The 18,843-nt window shown below is 45.0% G+C and overlaps 1 protein-coding gene across 1 annotated transcript in view; it reads left to right on the top strand.

Annotated features, from left to right (window-relative positions):
- The window catches only part of UMODL1 (uromodulin like 1), a 56,347-nt gene that overhangs the window by 20,475 nt on the left and 17,029 nt on the right, over positions 1–18,843 (top strand). The window contains 7 exon segments of the mRNA XM_068155293.1: positions 588–807; positions 5,967–6,104; positions 6,685–7,392; positions 11,101–11,213; positions 16,834–17,047; positions 18,759–18,823; positions 18,825–18,840. Coding sequence (XP_068011394.1) covers positions 588–807; positions 5,967–6,104; positions 6,685–7,392; positions 11,101–11,213; positions 16,834–17,047; positions 18,759–18,823; positions 18,825–18,840 — 1,474 coding nt within the window.

Genomic DNA, 18,843 nt, shown 5'->3' with positions numbered 1-18,843 from the left:
ATGGGTTGGACGCGATGATCTTGAAGGTCTCTTCCAACCTGGTTTGGTTTATTCTATTCTAAATAAAGGTTTATTCTATTCTATCTTGGAGAACTGCTAAAATTAAGCTAGAATTTGTGCCAGCAACAGTGGAGATTACCAAGTTCCCATGTCTGAGGGTGGGGAAGTGAATATATCAGAGGTTATGGCCAAAAAGCTTATGTGACACACAGAGCTAACATCAGAGCTCTGATCCATGCAGACTTACTGGGTCACTTCAGCTCTGATTCAGGCAGACAAGTGCGGGAGGAATTCTGGTCCCATGACTGAAAATGACATTTGGTTTGGAAGACCAGTGATCAAATGGGTACCATTGTCAAAGTTATCTACATGCACCAAGGAGACTCACATTTCTCTGTGCCTCAATAATCTCTGAAAATTAAAATTTTTGAAACATTTAAACCTTTTATATATATATATATATATATATATATATATAAATAAACATTTTCTCCCCTGTGCTTGTATAAATCTTTAAAGAGGTACCACTATAGTTCAGCTAGACCCATTGGGTTCCTAATTGCTGATGCTTTTCTCCCTTTGCTCAGCTTGAAAATTCATTTCCACCCAACATTTCTACTTTATACAAATCTGGGAAGCTGAAAGTGCAGATGGAATCCCTGCAGGCTGGAAGCATCATTGTGAAGCTCAGAATCACCGTGCAGGATCCCGAGTTTCCAGTTGATACCTCCACGTTTGCCCCAGTGCTTTCTTACCTTCACAACAGCTCTGCACTTTTGGTGGATCAACAAAACACTGCAGTAGAAGGTAATTTTATTCTTTTTTTTTTTTTTTTTTTCCAAACAAGAAAATAGGGTTTGTGTTTTGATCACACACAGTAACACCAGCATTCTTCAATAAAGTACTTAAAGAGATAAAGTATCACAGTCTCACAGTATCACTAAGGTTGGAAAAGACCTCAAGGATCATCGAGTCCAACCTGTCACCACAGACCTCATGACTAGACCATGGCACCAAGTGCCACGTCCAATCTCCTCTTGAACACCTCCAGGGGTGGTGACTCCACCACCTCTCTGGGCAGCACATTCCAATGGCAAATGACTCTCTCAGTGAAGAACTTTCTCCTCACCTCCAGCCTAAACCTCCCCTGGCGCAGCTTGAGACTGTGTCCCCTTGTTCTGGTGCTGGTTGCCTGGGAGAAGAGGCCAACCCCTTCCTGGCTACAACCACCTTCCAGGTAGTTGTAGAGGGCAATGAGGTCACCCCTGAGCCTCCTCTTCTCCAGGCTAAACAATCCCAGCTCCCTCAGCCTCTCCTCACAGGGCTGTGCTCAAGGCCTCTCCCCAGCCTTGTTGCCCTTCTCTGGACACGTTCAAGTGTCTCAATGTCCTTCTTAAACTGAGGGGCCCAGAACTGGACACAGGACTCAAGGTGTGGCCTAACCACTGCAGAGTACAGGGGCACAATGACTTCCCTGCTCCTGCTGGCCACACTATTCCTAATGCAGGCCAGGATGCCATTGGCCCTCTTAGCCACCTGGGCACACTGCTGGCTCATGTTTAGGCAGCTGTCAATCAGCACCCCCAGGTCCCTCTCTGTTTGGGAGCTCTCAGCCACTCTGGCCCCAGCCTGTAGCTCTTCATGGGGTTGCTGTGGCCAAAGTGCAGCACCTGGCACTTGGACTTGTTGAATGCCATCCTGTTGGACTCTGCCCATCTGTCCAGTCGGTCGAGGTCCCTCTGCAGAGCCTTTCTATCCTCTGACCAACATGTGCTCCTTACTTGGTGTCATCTGCAAATTTGCTGATGATTGACTCAATCCCCTCATCTAGATCATCAATGAAGATGTTAAAGAGCACAGGGCCCAGCACTGATCCCTGGGGCACACCACTGGTGCCTGGCTGCCAGCTGGCTGTGGCACCATTCACCACCACTCTCTGGGCTCGGCCCTCCAGCCAGTTCCTAACCCAGCAGAGTGTTGCAGTCCATGCCACGAGCTGACAGCTTCACCAGCAGTTTGCTGTGGGGGACAGTGTCAAAGGCCTTGCTGCCCTTCCTAAATCCATGTTGGCTGGACCTGAGCCCTTGGCCATCCTTCAGGTGCGCAGTTATGGCCCCCAGGATAATCTGCTCCATCACTTTCCCTGGCACTGAGGTCAGGCTGACTGGCCTGGAGTTTCCAGGTTCCTCCATCAGACCTTTCTTATGGGTGGGGACCACATTGGCCAGTTTCAGTCATCTGGGACCTCACCAGTGAGCCAGGACTGGAGGAAAATGATGGAGAGCGGCTAGTGTGTGGTTTGTTGGAATGAACACCATGATGTGAGAATTCCTCCAGGGTCTTTTATCCATAAGCCCAGAAGGGGTTGGTCAAAAAGTATTGTCTGTCCCCAGGTGCCTGCAGACACTGCTTTCTTCCACTTTTTTAAAAGGAATGGAGCTCTTGGTTTTCCTATGAATTTTCCTCCCTCTCCTCTTTGTGAGCAGTTGGAAGTTTGCCATACCATTTTAGCATTGAATTGTAGATAGGATTACTGTGGAATATTTGTAGCCTTTAGAAACACATGCCCTCCAGATAGTTTTGTGTTTCAAGGCTCTGGGGCTGTGCCTGGGCCAAGGTTTAAGAAAAGAAATCTGACATCTTTACTATGGAAAACCATCCTGAGAAATTCCCAAATGTCCTCTCAGCAAATAGGGCTGAAAAATCATGCACACAATTTATGTTAAACTAGGCTTTTGTTTGATCTTCAGGAATAGAATAGAGTAGAGTAGAGTAGAATAGAATGGAATGGGATGGAATGGAATGGAATGGAATGGAATGGAATGGAATGGAATGGAATGGAATGGAATGGAATGGAATGGAATGGAATGGGATGGAATGGAATGGAATGGGATGGAATGGAATGGAATGGAATAGAATAGAATAGAATAGAATAGAATAGAATAGAATAGAATAAACCAGGTTGGAAGAGACCTTCAAGATCATCGTGTCCAACCTAATCATCATTTTTATCTTCAAAGGGCTAAATTCTGCCTTTGGTTTTCCCAGCTGGCAGAGCCAGACAGAGTTCACAAAGTTGACAAAGCCAAGAGGATGAGTTGTTCTCTCCTGCTGTAATGAGCACTTAAAAGCTTATTTACTATGATCATGGAAAATGTCCTTTGGAGTTTTAGAGCTTATGGAAACTAAGGAGAGCAGATCAAGAAATAAAAAGCACAAGAGACAAATTGCACCTGAAGCTTACAAATGAATTGCAAGATGCTGCTATGTGCCAAAATACTTTAAAACACTATTGATCTTGGGACTGAAAAAGTGGGGAATAAGAAAGCAATAGCTCTGGACTGTTGCTTTAATTGCAGAAAACCAGGTGGCTTCCAGTAGCACCACTTTCAGCCAGGAGTACAGCCAACTCCTCCACTCCTCCTTGGGGATAAAGAAAAGGAGTCTATTTCTTAGTTAGCTCTATTCAAATAAGCATCTGTTTGACATGAGTTTCCTAAAGTCAAAGGTGGAAATTAAGATAAAGGAGTGCAGCACATTAAGGAAGGATTTGTATAATGGGCTGTTTTGCTTCCTGACCCCCAAGAGCCCTGGCAACATGCACTTTGACAGTAAGCCCACACAGATCCTCTTTGCACCAGTGGAGCAATGCCACCTGGGTCCTCTGTGGAGCCTGGACACCACCTAAAGGCTATGTGCCTGTTTTAGCAAGAGTGGCAGAGCAGAGAACTCAACTTTGAAACAGCAAGGATGTCAGAAGGGATAGCACAACTGGAGGGAGTGGAGAAGTTTCATCTCTCTTTGAAGACTTGTAAATTATCAAGTTTACTGCCATGATGAATAGAGACTCTAAAATTTCTGTCTGTTCCATGAGGCATGGTAAGAAAAGAGAAAGGGATGTGTGCTGAGTCAGGCCCAAGATCCATCTAGCATGACATCATGTCCTCAGCAGCCAGGAGCCAAATTCTAGAGAAGCATAAAAAATACAGCAAGTGTGGACAGTGCCTCTTGCTAATACTCTTAGCCAAGACTTGTTTTCAGCTCCAGGACTTCCTGAATCCAAAGAGATATCTTTGAGTTTCTCCTCCATGGGTTCATCCAAACCTTTGGCATCTGAAACACCATTAGGCAAGGATGAAATTCCACAGATTTTCCCCTGATTACATGTACCCCTTACAGGTATAATGCATAATCATCAAACACAGAGGAGGCTGTTTCATAATTTTGAGAGTAGGATTGTTGGTTGAGGTGTGTTGAGGGGAAAGGCACTTGCCAAACATAAAGGCCAGAGAGATGCCAAGAGTGCAGAAAGAGAGTACAGAGCACACCTTTTCTGAGATGTAATGGTTGTAGAGAGACCAAGTACAGCCTGTGTGTATGTGCACAGGTGAAGTGCTAGTGCCCCTGGGCACTGAGAAGAGAACGTTAAGTGTTTTGGCCTGATGCATGATTGAATGTGGCCATCAGAGGTGAAGGAATTTGCTTAAAAACCCGTGCTAAGTGGTGAGAAAGGAAACCCTCAGAGACAGTAGGGGCAGTGAATGTAAGTTATCTGGCACTTAGCACCAGAGCATCTCTCAGATGGTGTTTGAAGCCATCAAGAGTCACAATTGTTCATAGCACAATAAGGCATTAATGAGAGCACTTTTGTTGCTGCTGCTTTAGTCAGTCCTGCATACTTCTGTTTTCCTGCTAAGTGGCTTAGGCTGCAACATAATAGGCAGATGCTGGCCATAGGCATATGAAATTGTCTAGTGGAAACAATCATGGATAGAACAATTATCTAGTGATGAAGAAAGTAAAAAGAACTTAAATATTATGTGGAAGGGAATAAAAGAGGAAGACTGTAGGCAGAAAGGTGAAGGCATGTATGGGCATGTACACACTTGCTCAGCACTTTCTGTTTCTAAAATGGAGCTTCCTTTCATTTTGGAGAAACAATTATGGTGACCTCAGCATGTCTGTGGGACAAGCACTTAAGAAAAAGCATTGTTCAAAACAATTCTTTTTAGCCTCTGATCACAATTATTTGTCCCAAGACAGTTTTCAGCCTAGTATTCTGCTCTACCCAAGGCAGTGGAGGTGTATGCGCAAGGGAGAGCACAGAGGGAGGGCTCATGTGGGATTCACTGAGATTATTCCTGTCCAAAGCATTAACTCAGCCTTTGCTTATTTGCTGGAACAGGGTGTGAACGCTAACAGAAGACTTAAGATCTAAATCCCTTAAGAGTGCAGAGACTCAGCAATGAAAAAGGTCTATAACTCCATGAAATAAGCATCTCTAACTGGCCCAGACCAGCTGAAAGGAGACATAAGGAACACCCTTAGAACATATTAATACATTGATGAACCAGGATTGCTCTTCTGAGACTACCAGAAAGAGAGTCACAGTTTTAGTGTTGCCTTTGAGAAGAAATCTATTATAGAAAGCATTTTCTCTCAGCACTTCCTCTGTTAAGAACTGAAGTCTGCTTCTCATGGGAGTTCCTTGCACTTACCTTTTATTTGAAACAGAAGATTATTTGGATTAAGTCTCTGTTTAGTATTCTCTCTACTGGTAGCTAGTGGTAACAGATCTATTCATTATCTGGCATAGCTGGAGGTACTGTATGCAGAACTTTGTATAATGTATGCTTTTGGTATAGCTGTAGTACAAACCTACAATTATTTTCTTTTTATTTCCACTAAGTATTTACTTTAAAAAACCCAAAACATTAAAAAGCCTTTACCTACTGAAAATATTTTTTTCAGAGTACAAGGACAAAGGCTGATTTTTGTGTGAGAGAATAGCACTATAGATAATGCTGTGTACCACCCAGAACTTGGCTGTCACGTAAACTATGAAAAAGGAAGAGCACATGCATGAATTCAGAAGGACTGAAGAATGGACTGCTTGATGATTGTTTCTATCTTAATGCAGCCAGAAGGGAGGCTGTCTGACTGATCTTCTGGCTTTGGTCTTACAGACTGGGATGAATGCGCTTCTCACACCGAGAATGACTGCTCTGTGTTTGCGGAGTGTATCAATTTGATGGGATCATACCTGTGCAGATGCAAGACAACCATGGATACTAATCCATCCCGACCTGGGAGAAACTGTGAGGGTGAGCAAAAGACTGACATGTAGTTTCCCTTTGCTGTGATATGTTGGGAGAAGTTGTAGGTTTTTACCTCTTCTGTAATGTAGCACACAATGTGTATACGGCTGCTGCTCTGCAGTCTCTGGGTGAAGAAGTAGACATGATCTGTCTTTGATCATGAAGGTGAACTTTATATATATATCTTAAGAATTCATAGAATAAACCAGGTTGGAAGAGACCTTCAAGATCATCGCATCCAACCCAAGATGAACTGTCTCTAAGATCCTCCTTGATTAACCTAATAACTGACTGCTGAGCATGAGGTGTGCATTTTCCTCTTTGGGTATGGCTGCAGCTAGTTTCCTCCCACTAAATCGATCCATTGCCTGCCAGATAGGAGACCCAGGAATCAAAACTGTATTTCTATGTAGGCACAAACCAGACTCAACACCATTAAAATCATGTATGCTACAATGGGTTAACGAAAAAACCAAGACCTCTCTGAAACACTACTGGGCAGTGTCAGTCCTACTTTCAGGTCAGACCCTGATGCTTCCTCACCCTGTTTGATGTCACACTTCAACGTGTATTTGCTGTGTTGCAGGTGAGATTGTGGATCCTCCCACCAGAACAACGACTCCTGAAATAACAAACAGCACAGCATTTGCTGCAGAAGAAGTAAGCCCTGCAAGCCATACTCCCCCTGCCACCACTGAGATGGTGGCTGCTGTAGGCTCTGAGATGAGTACCACCATACATCTCTCTGCCACGCTGCCCCTGGATGACAGGCAAACGTTCCACAGTCATTCTTCCACCAGTGGTCCTGCAGCTTCTTGGAAAGAAGGCCTAGTACCACAAACGGGCACTGCCAGTGACACTGGTTCCACAGCCACAGGAGTCACAACCAGTAAGGAACTGGCCAGGAGCACAGAGCGGCAGGAGGCTGTGAGTCCATCACAGCAAACCTCTGTGGCAGAGGCTTCTCCCAGTGGATCACAACCAGTGTCTGCTCTCACAAATGCACCCATGGGCACAGCTGTTCAAGAGCAACTCAGTACACCGTTGCTGGTGTTTCTGAATCAAACAGCCCTTGATGTGCCTCAAGCCAGCTCCCAAGGTGGCTCCAGCACAGCTCTGCCACCCACAGGAGATGCTGGTATTCCCACCCTCAATGCTACTCTCACAGCACATGTAGAGATGGGAAGAGAGAACAGCTCTTGGTCTGAGAAATACTCTGCTGCCCTGGGGTCACCAACACTGTCAAGTACCTCTCCAGCTCTCAGCCCAACTCCAGTCCCAGCCACAGACCACAGTGAGTATGCACCCTACAGAGACATGCATGCATGGTAATTTGGCTGTATGAGAAGCAAAGTCTCACTTAGAGTTGGGAGAGACACACAGCTGGAGTCTGTGATCTGGGATAGAGGCATCTGGCTTTTTTGGCTGTCAAAGTTTTTTTCTTGACAAAATTAGCACTTTTTAAATAAAGCACTGTCTCAAAAGCCAAAATGATTTCTCTTTCTGGCAATTTGACAGTTAGTTTTGCTGCAGTTACATTTCGTCATCTCAAAGCAAAGGAAGAAAATCACACGGTGCACTGACCGTGGCTCTTTGAAACCTGCTGCTTGTCCTTTGACCATGCATCCTGGTTTCTCCTGCACGTTCTGGCACCAGGGTGATGCAGCAGCAGCTGCCTGCAGTTACCTTAGAGACCGGGGAAGGCAAACGACCTGCCTTCCTATTCCTTTCAGCAGAGGATGGATTAGACAGAGCCTTGAAAATCCCCTGTGGGGCAGGAGCTGTGTGGAAAGCTGTGAGCCACTTTTTCAGGAGCAGTAATTGAGAATAGCTCTGCTGACAGCAAGGGCTTAATCTGTTTGGCCTTGTGTAGATGTGTGGCAGCTAATTAGGGGATTTTTATGTTGCTTGGAGCTGAGTCATATCTCAAGGTTAGAACCAGAATTGGTCTTTAAATGATACTTTTGTTCGGGACAAGGATGCTGCTGTCTCTGTCCAGCACTAAATACACTTTTTCTTTAGTGTGTAAGTGACACCTATTTCACTTCTGTTTCTGTCTGGTTTTATTCTGTCATGCCTTCCATATCTATCCACACTCCTCTCTGCACTTTTCTCTTCTCCTTCTCTACTATCTCCTGTTCCTAGCAGTCTTCACTCATCCAGTTCCATCTTAGGTTCTCCTTCTTTCATTTCTCTCTTGAAAACCTTTTTCAGCTGTGTAAGGCCAGCTCTGCTGCTACTGCAGCCTCTCTTATACCATCAGTCCTGATCACTAGTGCCACAGTGCTACTTCTCCAGTCCTTCTAAGCTTTGGGCAGCCATATTGATGTCCCTGTTCAGAGTTTACCTTATCTTTTCTTCATGGTGTATCCTTCACTCTGCAGATCAGGGGTGAGACCCAGGAACAGAGCTGGGCAAATAACTGATTTGGGACATCAGTGGTGAAATGGAGGAAACAATTTTTCCCCCTTTCAACAAAGGGAAGAGATTAAAGAAGTGGTATTTCATTTTGATGTTTTGTAAAAAGGAAATAAGAAATGTTCATTAAAAAGATCTAAATAGCTGAATTTAACTGATAAAAAACAAAGCAAAGCTGGGAGACAAATTGAAGGATTCTATACAAACAAGTTCTGCTTTACAACAAATTGTATTCTTTTCCTGTTGAATCAAATATTCAGCAGGTGCTTTTGCTGAGAATGCAGCTTGTGAGGGAAGTATGCCTGGAACAAGGGGAAGAGCCACCATAGTGGTATCTCATAGCCCAGGGCAGGAAATTCAGAGGGCAAAACTCCATGTTTGAAATTTACTATATAGCTCCTCCCTGTGGCAAAATCGCTGAGCTGGAGGGCCAGCCTCAGCCTTCTCTCCATAGTCTGTTATGGCTTTTAAATACTGATTGGGTTTTTGTTTTCCAAATATTGTTCAGAACTTTTTCCCTTCTCACCATCAGATAAGTGAATGTGGTTTATCTCCTAAATACCTGTGTTCATATGACAGGAGTAGCCATAGCACAAAGCAAGACCAGATCTTTTGATCTGACTGGCAGTAGTGAGGGTTCCTTTGGGACCACAGAATCACAAAATGTTAGGGGTTGGAAGGGACCTCCAGAGATCATTGGGTCCAATCTCCCTGCCAAAGCAGGGTCACCTAGGGCAGGCCACAAAAGAAAGCATCCAGGTTGGCTTTGAAAGTCTCCCAGAGAAGGAGACTCCACAACCTCTCTGGGCAGCCTGTTCCAGGGATCAGAAACATGTTGGGATAAAGGAAGCCTGCTTTGGTGCCCAGCTTTAAGCAGGCACAGCTTTCTCCTCTCCCTTGCAAAGTTTTACTTGATGACTCTTTCTTTCCCTCTAGTACCTCTCAGGCAGCCAGTACCAGAACAAGGGGACACAGTCTCAGGCTGCGCCAGGGGAGGTTTAGGCTGGATGTTAGGAAGAAGTTCTATACAGAGAGAGTGATTGCCCATTGGAATGGGCTGCCTGGGGAGGTGGTGGAGTCACCATCACTGGAGATGTTCAGCAGGAGACTTGATGGGGTGCTTGATGCCATGGTTTAGTTGATTAGGTGGGTTGGGTTGGTTGATGGGTTGGACACGATGATCTTGAAGGTCTCTTCCAACCTGGTTTATTATTCTATTCTATTTATTATAGTTCAACTGATTACTGTCCCCATTGTGACTAGAACCGCCTTCAGTATAATATGGTCAACAGAGTATGCTGCTTTTCAGTTCTTGCTGCTTCAGAAAAAGCAGCCAACATAAGAGACTAAAACTTAGGCTGCCCAAGGAGGTGGTGGAGTCACCATCACTGGAGGTGCTCAGGAGGAGACTTGATAGGGTGCTTGGTGCCATGGTTTAGTTGATTAGGTGGTGTTGGATGATAGGTTGGACACGATGATCTTGAAGGTCTCTTCCAACCTATTCTATTCCATTCCATTCCATTCCATTCCATTCCATTCCATTCCATTCCATTCTATTCTATTCTATTCTATTCTGGAGGCTGACAGCCTGAAAGCTGGAATCCAGTGACTTATATACTGTTGAAATCAGGATAGAGGTGTGTAGTGAAGAAAGCAAATTGGTACACCAGAAAATAAAGACTGATGTCTTGATTCAGGAAACAGAGTTAAACAGAATCCCTAGCTAGATTATAGAGTTTTTGAAGTCTTTGGAGAAGACTCTCCTGAATTCATATAAAACATTGAAATGTTAGATCTTGGTATGCTAGGAATGATGATCATGATCTGTAGCAGCTAGAAGGTAGTGTGACGACATTTGGCTGGCAATGGTCATGGTATTAGATGATGGCAATCAGCTTGCCTGCCTGGCCACTTAAAGGATGCTAGGGGAATGAATCATGTCTTGAGAAGCCTTTTCTCTCCTGATTGTGATCACCTTCAGTGTCTGTAGTAATGATGCCAAAACCAGTGATACAGAGAAATAGCATAAAACATGTGAGAGTGCCTTAATGTGATTCAGCAGACACAACTTGGAGGAACATGCACCCTGTTAGGGTTCATCTTATCTCACAACAACTGTCTAAAGTGTAGGTGTCTCAGGCAGCTGTCTAGCCTTCCTCTGAAACTGGAGGGAGGACCTTGGTGTTGCAATGATTTGCTCTCTGGAACAACTGGTGTCACCCCACTGTGTGTAGAGGGAGCTGAGACAGATAGCTGAGCCTAGGAGAGCAATTCAGGTGTCTGAACATAGCCATAGAGCAGCATTTCAGATGCCTCAGAGCATCCAAGACAGAGCAGGCAGATACGAGACCTACAGGATGTCAGTGCCCCTTCTGAGAGTCATTTGAGGGGGTCAGAGAGAGCAGACTAAAGTGCTGGATGACTATATTGGGGCATTTGGGGGTTTGACTGTATTTCATAGGGCTGGCCTTTGGCTGTTGATACGTAGCCCTTGTGGCCAGCAATACCAGTGGCTGTCACATGCTTCTCCATGGACTACAGTCCATGGAACATATAATTAAATTGTCTTTTCCTTACTCTGCAGCTATCCAGAAACTTAGTGGCACCGTACGGATAACAAACGTGAAATTCTCTCCAGGCTTTAGCAACACAAGCAGTGAGGAATACCAGACTTTTGCACAGCTCTTTGTTGATGAAGTAAGTGACTGAGAAGGATATGACCTGTTACCAGGCTTGCTGAAAGCACATACATGATCTTTTTCGACATGAAGGCTGTATGCCATGTGCATCCCTTGACACACGTGTAAGGGCTGAGCTCTCCTGAGCATCCGAGGCTGCAGGATGAGTGTGCAGCTGTGTTTAGAGTGAGATCAGAATCTGGGGATTCTCTGGTGCCTCCATTTCCTCTCATACCCAGTTATACTGGCTTACTGATTTCCTTCCAGCGGTCTGGTGAAAAGTTAATGGATATTTCCAAAGTGTTCTGAGATCCTTGCCCCACACAGCAGTATATTAATGAACTCTATGATTGTTATTACCCTTTGTTATAGTACCTTAAGCTGGCATTTCTTCTAATCATCCGTGCTTTTGTAATCTTATATCTGGAAAGGGAGTGGTTTCTTGATAAGTCACCTCTGCTCTCACTTCTAATTAGAGTGCAGGATATCAATGTACACTGCAATATCAGCTGCACTTTTAGCAGTCTGATAACTCTCCAGCACAGCCTTTGACAGCATCACCCTCCTGCTTTCTTAGTGAATTTATCAGAATTCTCTTTCCTGCTGGTATTTACTCAAGCACACTGGTGCTTGAAGAACTGCTGGTTATGCTGAGCTGCTTTATTGCCTTCCTTATCTCCCCTTAACGATCTGTTTTTTCAGAGGCCTTGATAGCTGTGGTGATGAATCCATTGCTGACAATTGTATGAATTTTCAAACCCTGCAGAGGCCTCCCCAGACTCTCACTGTGTGCAGAGTTACAGCCTGTCACTGACATACAGCTGGCCACAGCGGGTGCCCTGACAGCAGCCTGCATTCAGGCAGAGGTCAGGCCCACACAGGGCTAGAAACAACTGCAAGGAGGGAAAAGTGTGACCCAGTTTAGCTGTGCATGATGTTTTCTTGGCTATCAAATACGTTTCCCTCTGATCATTACTGGTTTGCACCTTTTGGGATGTGTTAGTGGAGCACAGCTTCTTGGAGTTGTTTTGGCCCCAAGCTGTCACATCAGAAAAACAGTCCCAAAATGAGAGTGACATGATTAGCAAAGTGAAAAGGGAGCAATTCTCCACTGACATCACTCTCATTCAGTGCCATTCTCTGCCTGAGGCTGTTTTGGAATAGCATGCTACTGAAATGGACTAAATTGAATATATTTTCTTCATTCATTCATGGTTACAAATGCATTTGGAAATTTTGTAACATAATTACTGGAACAAGCAACTGAAGTAAGGTCTTGTGTCAGTTCTACCCAGTTCTTAAAGTTTCAGGCAGAAAGTGATCACTTGTGACAATAAGGAAGTAATTCCTTTTTCCAGTTCATTGGTTTTGTGGATCAGCTGGCGAGATTTGTTAGCGCTGATTCCATTTACCTCTCAGCTGCTCTATATAGGCTGCTGTTTCATTAGCTACTGATACAGCAAAATGTGAAGTAAATGTTTTATCACAAAGGTTGTACTTCTAGAAAAATGCAGTTTAGGATAACGGAAAGATCTCCACATATTTCTCATTTTGGGTTATGAGGGACAGAAATTCATAGATTCATAGAATGGTTTGGAAAGGACTTTAAAGATCACCTCGTTTCAATGCCCCTGCCATGGGCACAGACACCTTCCACCAGACCAAGCTGCTCAAAGCCTCATCCAGCCTGGCCTTGAACATCTCTAATTGCGGCCTTCCAGTATCTGAAGGGGGCCTACAGGAAGGCTGGGGAGGGACTGCTCAGGATCTCAGGTAGTGATAGGACTAGGGGGAATGGAATGAAGCTGGAGGTGGGGAGATTCAGGCTGGAGGAGAGGAGGAGATTCTTCCCCATGAGAGTGGTGAAGCCCTGGAATGGATTGTCCAGGGAGGTGGTTGAGGCCCCATCCCTGGAGATGTTTAAGCCCAGGCTGGATGAGGCTCTGTCCAGCCTGACCTAGTGTGGGGTGTCCCTGCCCATGGCAGAGGGGTTGGAACTAGCTGATCCTTGTGGTCCCTTCCAACCCTGACTGATACTGTGATACTATGATACTATGATCTCCAGGGAGGGGCCATCCACCACCTCCCTGGGCAACCTATTCCAGTCTCTTACTGTAAAGAATTTCTTCCTAATATCCAGTCTAATTGATCATTTAAAGTAAGTGAGGAAGGTTTCACAGGCTTTAAAAGCACTCTCAGGTTCCAGTTAAATAAACATTGCCAGAGATGTCTTTTATTTTTAAAACCTCTTTGTAGTCACCATCTACAGTGCAGAGGATTTATAAATCCTAATGTCTGTAATGTACTTCAGCATAGAGCTGCCCCAGCACTTAAGTGCCATGTGATTAAATTGTCAGCACAGCAAATGGAAATATCATCCTTTAAATGATGTGTAGATGAGAACGAGGTTAAAAACTTGATGTGACAACCTGCACTCTCATTGCCCAGGCTACTTTCACCATCATCTTTGCAATGCAACTGCAAACAAACATATCTAAAGGATAGGGAGTACTTTAGTCATCTTGGGGTTTGCCTGTTCCAGTGTTACATCACCCTCACAGTGAAAAAATTCTTCCTTCTGTTTCCATGGAATTTCCTGTGCCTCAGCTTCCACCCATTGCCCCTTGTCCTGTCATTGGGCATCACTGAGCAGAGCCTGGCTCCATCCTCTTGGTACTCACCCTTCACATATTTATAAACATGAATGAAGTCATCCCTTAGTCTCCTCCTGTCCAAGCTAAAGAGCCCTCAGCTCCCTCAGTCTCTCCCCACAAGGAAGATGTTCCACTCCTCTAATCATTTTTGTGCCTCTGCACTGGACTCTTTCAAGCAGTTCCCTGTCCTTCCTGAACTGAGGGGCCCAGAATTGGACACAATATTCCAGGTGCAGCCTCACCAGGGCAGAGTAGAAGGAAGGGGGAGGTGGGGGGAGAGGGGAACCACACCCCTTCTGATACACCTCAGAATGGCATTGGCCTTCTTGGCCACAAAAGCACACTGCTGGCTCAAGGTCAGACTTCCAGCCTCTAGGACCCTCAGGTGCTTTTCCCCTTCACTGCTCTCCAACAGGTCGGTCCCCAGCCTGTACTGATGCATGGGGTTGCTCTTTCCCAGGTGCAAAACTCTACACTTGCCCTTGTAAATACAGAAAAGGGTATTATTGCTTGAATATTTATTCTAACATGATCAGACTTTCTTTTCTAGCCCCATTTCATCAACCATTATCTTGATAACCTGGGGTGTGGCACTCCACGTTCTGATAGCACGTAACCCTCTGGATAAAGCGATTTGTAGTGCCACCTAGTGGCTAAATTCTAGTACCACCAACATCTCCCGGAGCATTCCAAGTTCATGGCTCCTTCCAAGATCTCTTCTGATGACTCAGAAAAGGGCTGCAGCTTGCCTGCAGAATCTGGGGACATCTTCAGGGCTGCATAGTATGTAGCAGGCAAATAAGATTGTGTAGCACATGGCCTTGACACATAGGTGTGCAAAAGCTGTGATCACCTGGGAAAATCCAGCACAAAATGCACAAGCACTGTGCCTTGAGTCTTCCCTAGGCCCTCTTTGGTAGGAGGCACTGCCTGCTCCATGAGCACCACTGACATAAGCTCTGCCTTAAACTCATGGCTGAAATCCAGCCCTGCTACTCCACATAGTTTCTACAGAAGGTGTGTAGAGGAAGAAGGGGTTGGAGGTGACCATAACGTAGCCCCCACCTGCCCCTTAATTCTCTGGAAATTTAAGCTAGGGTAGGAAGTGAGTGATGTACCCTAAAGAGAGGGCCTAAAGGAAAATGAGGTGCTGGAAAAGAGGTGCAAATCTAGTGTGCAGGGCAGTGACTTGTGAGCTGTCATCTGGGCCAGGTCCTGCTTGCCTGGCCTTTATGGTGCAGCTGCTCTGCTGCTCTGTGCCTTCCTCTCTGCTGGCATCTCCTGGGAGCCTGACAGCCTCTGGAGGGTGAAAGCAATGAACAAGTGTGCTGAGAAATCTCCAGAATGTAGGGGGTTCTGTGGCTGTTTCTATCTCCGTGTCCAGCATTGAAGCTAGTGGCATAGGAATTATCTTTCACATGCTGCCAGGAGATGCTCTCTTATTGCAGACAGTGTCCTGTTGCACTGTTGCTGGCAGTTTGTAGGTTGTTCAGAACAACCTGTACTACCTTCCTGATCCAGGCTTGAAAGTTATTTCTCATGTTTTCTGTTGCTGCACTTTCTATTTGTAAGTGTGGAAGAACATAAAAACACTTCCCAGACACACATGAGAGAGATAAAGAAACACAGAGGATCTGTAAGCATCCCCTGGAGTAAGGGAGAGAAGAGAACACACAATTCTAATGGAGGAATTCAGGACACTGATGGATGGTATCACACCTGGCCTTGTGTCTTCAGGTACTTGCTCTGCCTGCCTTGTGGTTAGATGTTGGGGCAAGATCTTGCACACAGAGCTCTGTGTGTGCCGTTTTCCCTTAGGACATGCAGGTAGGCAAGGAGTCCTCTGCAGTGCTACTGAGCCCCTTGTCTGGATCTGCTTTTCCTGTGGTTAGTGCTGGGCCTAGAGATGATGGGAAATGGCGCTGGAAATGCACATCCCCACAGGGCTCCTGCATATGTCCAGATGCCCTAAACCATGGACTGTTCTCCTGTGGGAGAAAGAGGTGTTCCCATGAGTGCCTGCCCTCCAGAGATCTCCAGCCCTAAAGATCAGATAAGGAGGAGGTCAAACAGTCTGTATCTTTGAGAGGCATTGGTGCTTCTATCTGAGTTGGATGGTAAAGAGGCTGAGCAGTTCAACTGATGCAAATCCTGACACAGGGCTGTGTTTTCCCATCCCACTGCTCTCCAGTGTAGTGAAGGAGGCAGCTTTTAGGGCTATCATGGCTAAGGCTCAGTGTGCTTTGAAAAAGGTGGTATTTTCTTTCGTAGGCCACTAGTGAAGTCCAAGGTTACTGTGTACAGACTGTGAATGTTTCTTTGATTGATTTCTCTCTACTGACCTAAGTTCAGCTGTGATTTGGGGTTGCAATACTTTGAGGGTGACTGTGCCTGTTCAAAATATTCAGAGCCATTTCCAAGTCTATCTCTGGGACTCTATAGGAGGATTATGGTCCAGGAACATGTGCCTTGCTGACAGTCAGAATTTGCAGAAATAATATGATACTCCTCAGGGAAGACTTTAATGAAATATTTCTGAAATCAAATTGAAGACCAGCTTGATAAAAGGTTGAACTGTGTGGCAGTGCTGATGAAAGGAAACATGTTTCTGTTTTCTTCACCCTGGTGTGGGCATTTTAAAAGAGGCACTATTTGCTTGCCTGTGGTGAGAAATCACCTGTGAAGAAAGGTTTGAGGATGTTCTGCACTCAGCTGTAATGTACCTGAGCTGAGGGAGCTCTCAGAGACATACATGCAGTGTGGAGAGTCAGGGGGCATCTCCACCTCCATTGCTGCTCCTCCTTGTATTGGTTACCCAGTCTCCCTTGGAATCATTGTGAGAGGCAGTACATGGGAGCCTCTCTCCAGTCTCCTCCTTCCCTTGCTGCTACCAGAGGGAAGTATTCTCTTCTGGGCAGTGTACAAAGCCTAAAATGTAGTTTGCTCTATCTGTCCATCTCCATGTGCATTTTGTTTTTATTTCAGGTACATAAATCTCTTCCTCTTGAGGTTCTCCAGCAGATGGATGCAGGCCTGATTAAAGTGATGATAATGGGTATTACTAATGGGAGCACAGTGGTAAATTTCAATTTACTGATTGCAGCAGATATGGATATCTACTACATCATCACCACTTTTCGTGATGCCTTTGAACACAGCTCCTATTTCACAGTTGACAAGAGCAGTCTCTCCATAAACGGTAAGAAGCAGCTTGTATCCCAATAATTCTTCAGAACTAGGAAGATGATAAAGCCTGTTATTAATCTGTACGTTTATTGAGGTGGAAGTATCTGTAGAACAGATGGGTGAAAAGCCATTTTCTCTGCTTATATTTCTCCTGCTTATCCATCCAATCAGCTTTATCAGAGAACATCAAAAGATGAAATATGACATGAGGTGCTCCTTATCCAAAAGGACCAATCCAACTCATCTTCTTATCTACAGCTAGCATGAGTTTTCTAGTGACAAAGCTGTGGAGATGTTATAAACTGTGGTCACAAAACTGAGGGTTTTGTAAGATACCAGTGGAAACAGATCTCGGTCCACAGCCATAACTAGCTCTGTTTAAAATAATTGTGAAACAAATTGCCCTCTGCTTTGTGCTGATAATTTCCAAGACGTAGAAACCCCAAAAAACAAATGAATGAACATGATTTTTTTTCTGCACTGGGAGTATGTTCTGTCACTGGTTTTCCCAGGCACCCAGTGGCAGAACAAGAGGACAGAGTCTTAAGCTGCACCAGGGTAAGTTTAGGCTCAAGGTGACAAGGAAGTTCTTCAGAGAAAGAGTAATTTGCCATTGGAATGTGCTGCCCAGGGAGGTGGTGGAGTCACTGTCCCTGAAGGTGTTCAAAAAAGCATTGGACGTGGCACTTGAAGCCATGAGGTGTTGTAAGGTTAGGCATGAGGTGTTAGGTATTAGGTAATAGGTTGGACTTGATGATCTTTGAGCTCTTCTCCAACCTGGCTGAATCTATGATTCTATGTGTTTTTCTCACATGCCCATGGGTCAGAAATTCAGATGAAAGTCCACTCTTTACCAAGACCAGCAGAATGTCTCTACAACTTCCTTAAGTTGGTACCAAGACTCCTGACTAATTGCTGTTGAATCGTGTTTCACAGGTCAATGTGCCACCTCTGAAAAAACACACCGACTTCTACATCCTTGTTCAAAGACTATTGTTACAAGCTGTCACTTAGAATCTTGTGCAAAATTATTTCAGACATGAGTATGTGGTCTGCCCTGTGCTTTCTCTTTGCCTGTAAAACCTCACAGCTGTGAACCTGGAAAGTTTCACATCCTGTTAATGAATAAGATTACAACTGTTTCGTGGTAGTGCTTTGGACAGTGTATGCCCACCTCAAACCCGTGAAGAGGAGGGCAATGAAGCTGGTGAAGAGTCTGGAGAAGAGCAACTGAAGGTGCTGGGGCTGCTTAGTTTGAAGAAGAGGAGGCTGAGGAGAGACCTCATTGCTCTCTACTACTTGAAAGGACATTGTAGAGAGGCTGGTGCTGGTCTCTTCTCCCAGGTAGCTAGTGATGGAACAACAGGGAATGGCCTCAAGCTGTGACTGGGTAGGTTTAGACTGGACATCAGGAATTTTTTTTTTCATGGAAAGAGTGGTCAGGCATTGGGATGGGCTGCCCAAGGAGGTGGTTGAGTCTGCTGAGCATCATTGGTGGCACAGCTCCAATTGTCATTGTCTTGCAAATAGCTCTCTAAGTGGTGTTTCTAGCATCCCACCTCTTCTAGACACAGTAACTGTTTGACATGCAGTAGAATATCACACCTAGGACGTGTCATCCCTCCATAATATCATGATGATATCACTGTGCTCCAGTTTCAGAACCATCACTTTTTTATTTATACACTCTCCACTTTTACCTTTTGCTTAAATATACCAAACAGATTATGATGAGTGCAAAAGTGAAGAAGATGACTGCTCCCCAGATGCATCCTGCCATAATACAGTTTGGGTTTTACCAGTGCAGCT

This window comes from Melanerpes formicivorus, unplaced genomic scaffold (assembly GCF_026170545.1).
Source record: "Melanerpes formicivorus ecotype bairdi unplaced genomic scaffold, bMelFor1.0.p_v2 SCAF_30, whole genome shotgun sequence".
In the NCBI taxonomy this organism is placed as follows: domain Eukaryota; kingdom Metazoa; phylum Chordata; class Aves; order Piciformes; family Picidae; genus Melanerpes; species Melanerpes formicivorus.
The sequence above is the reverse complement of the archived record's forward strand: the minus strand, read 5'-3'. Positions and strand labels throughout refer to the sequence as shown.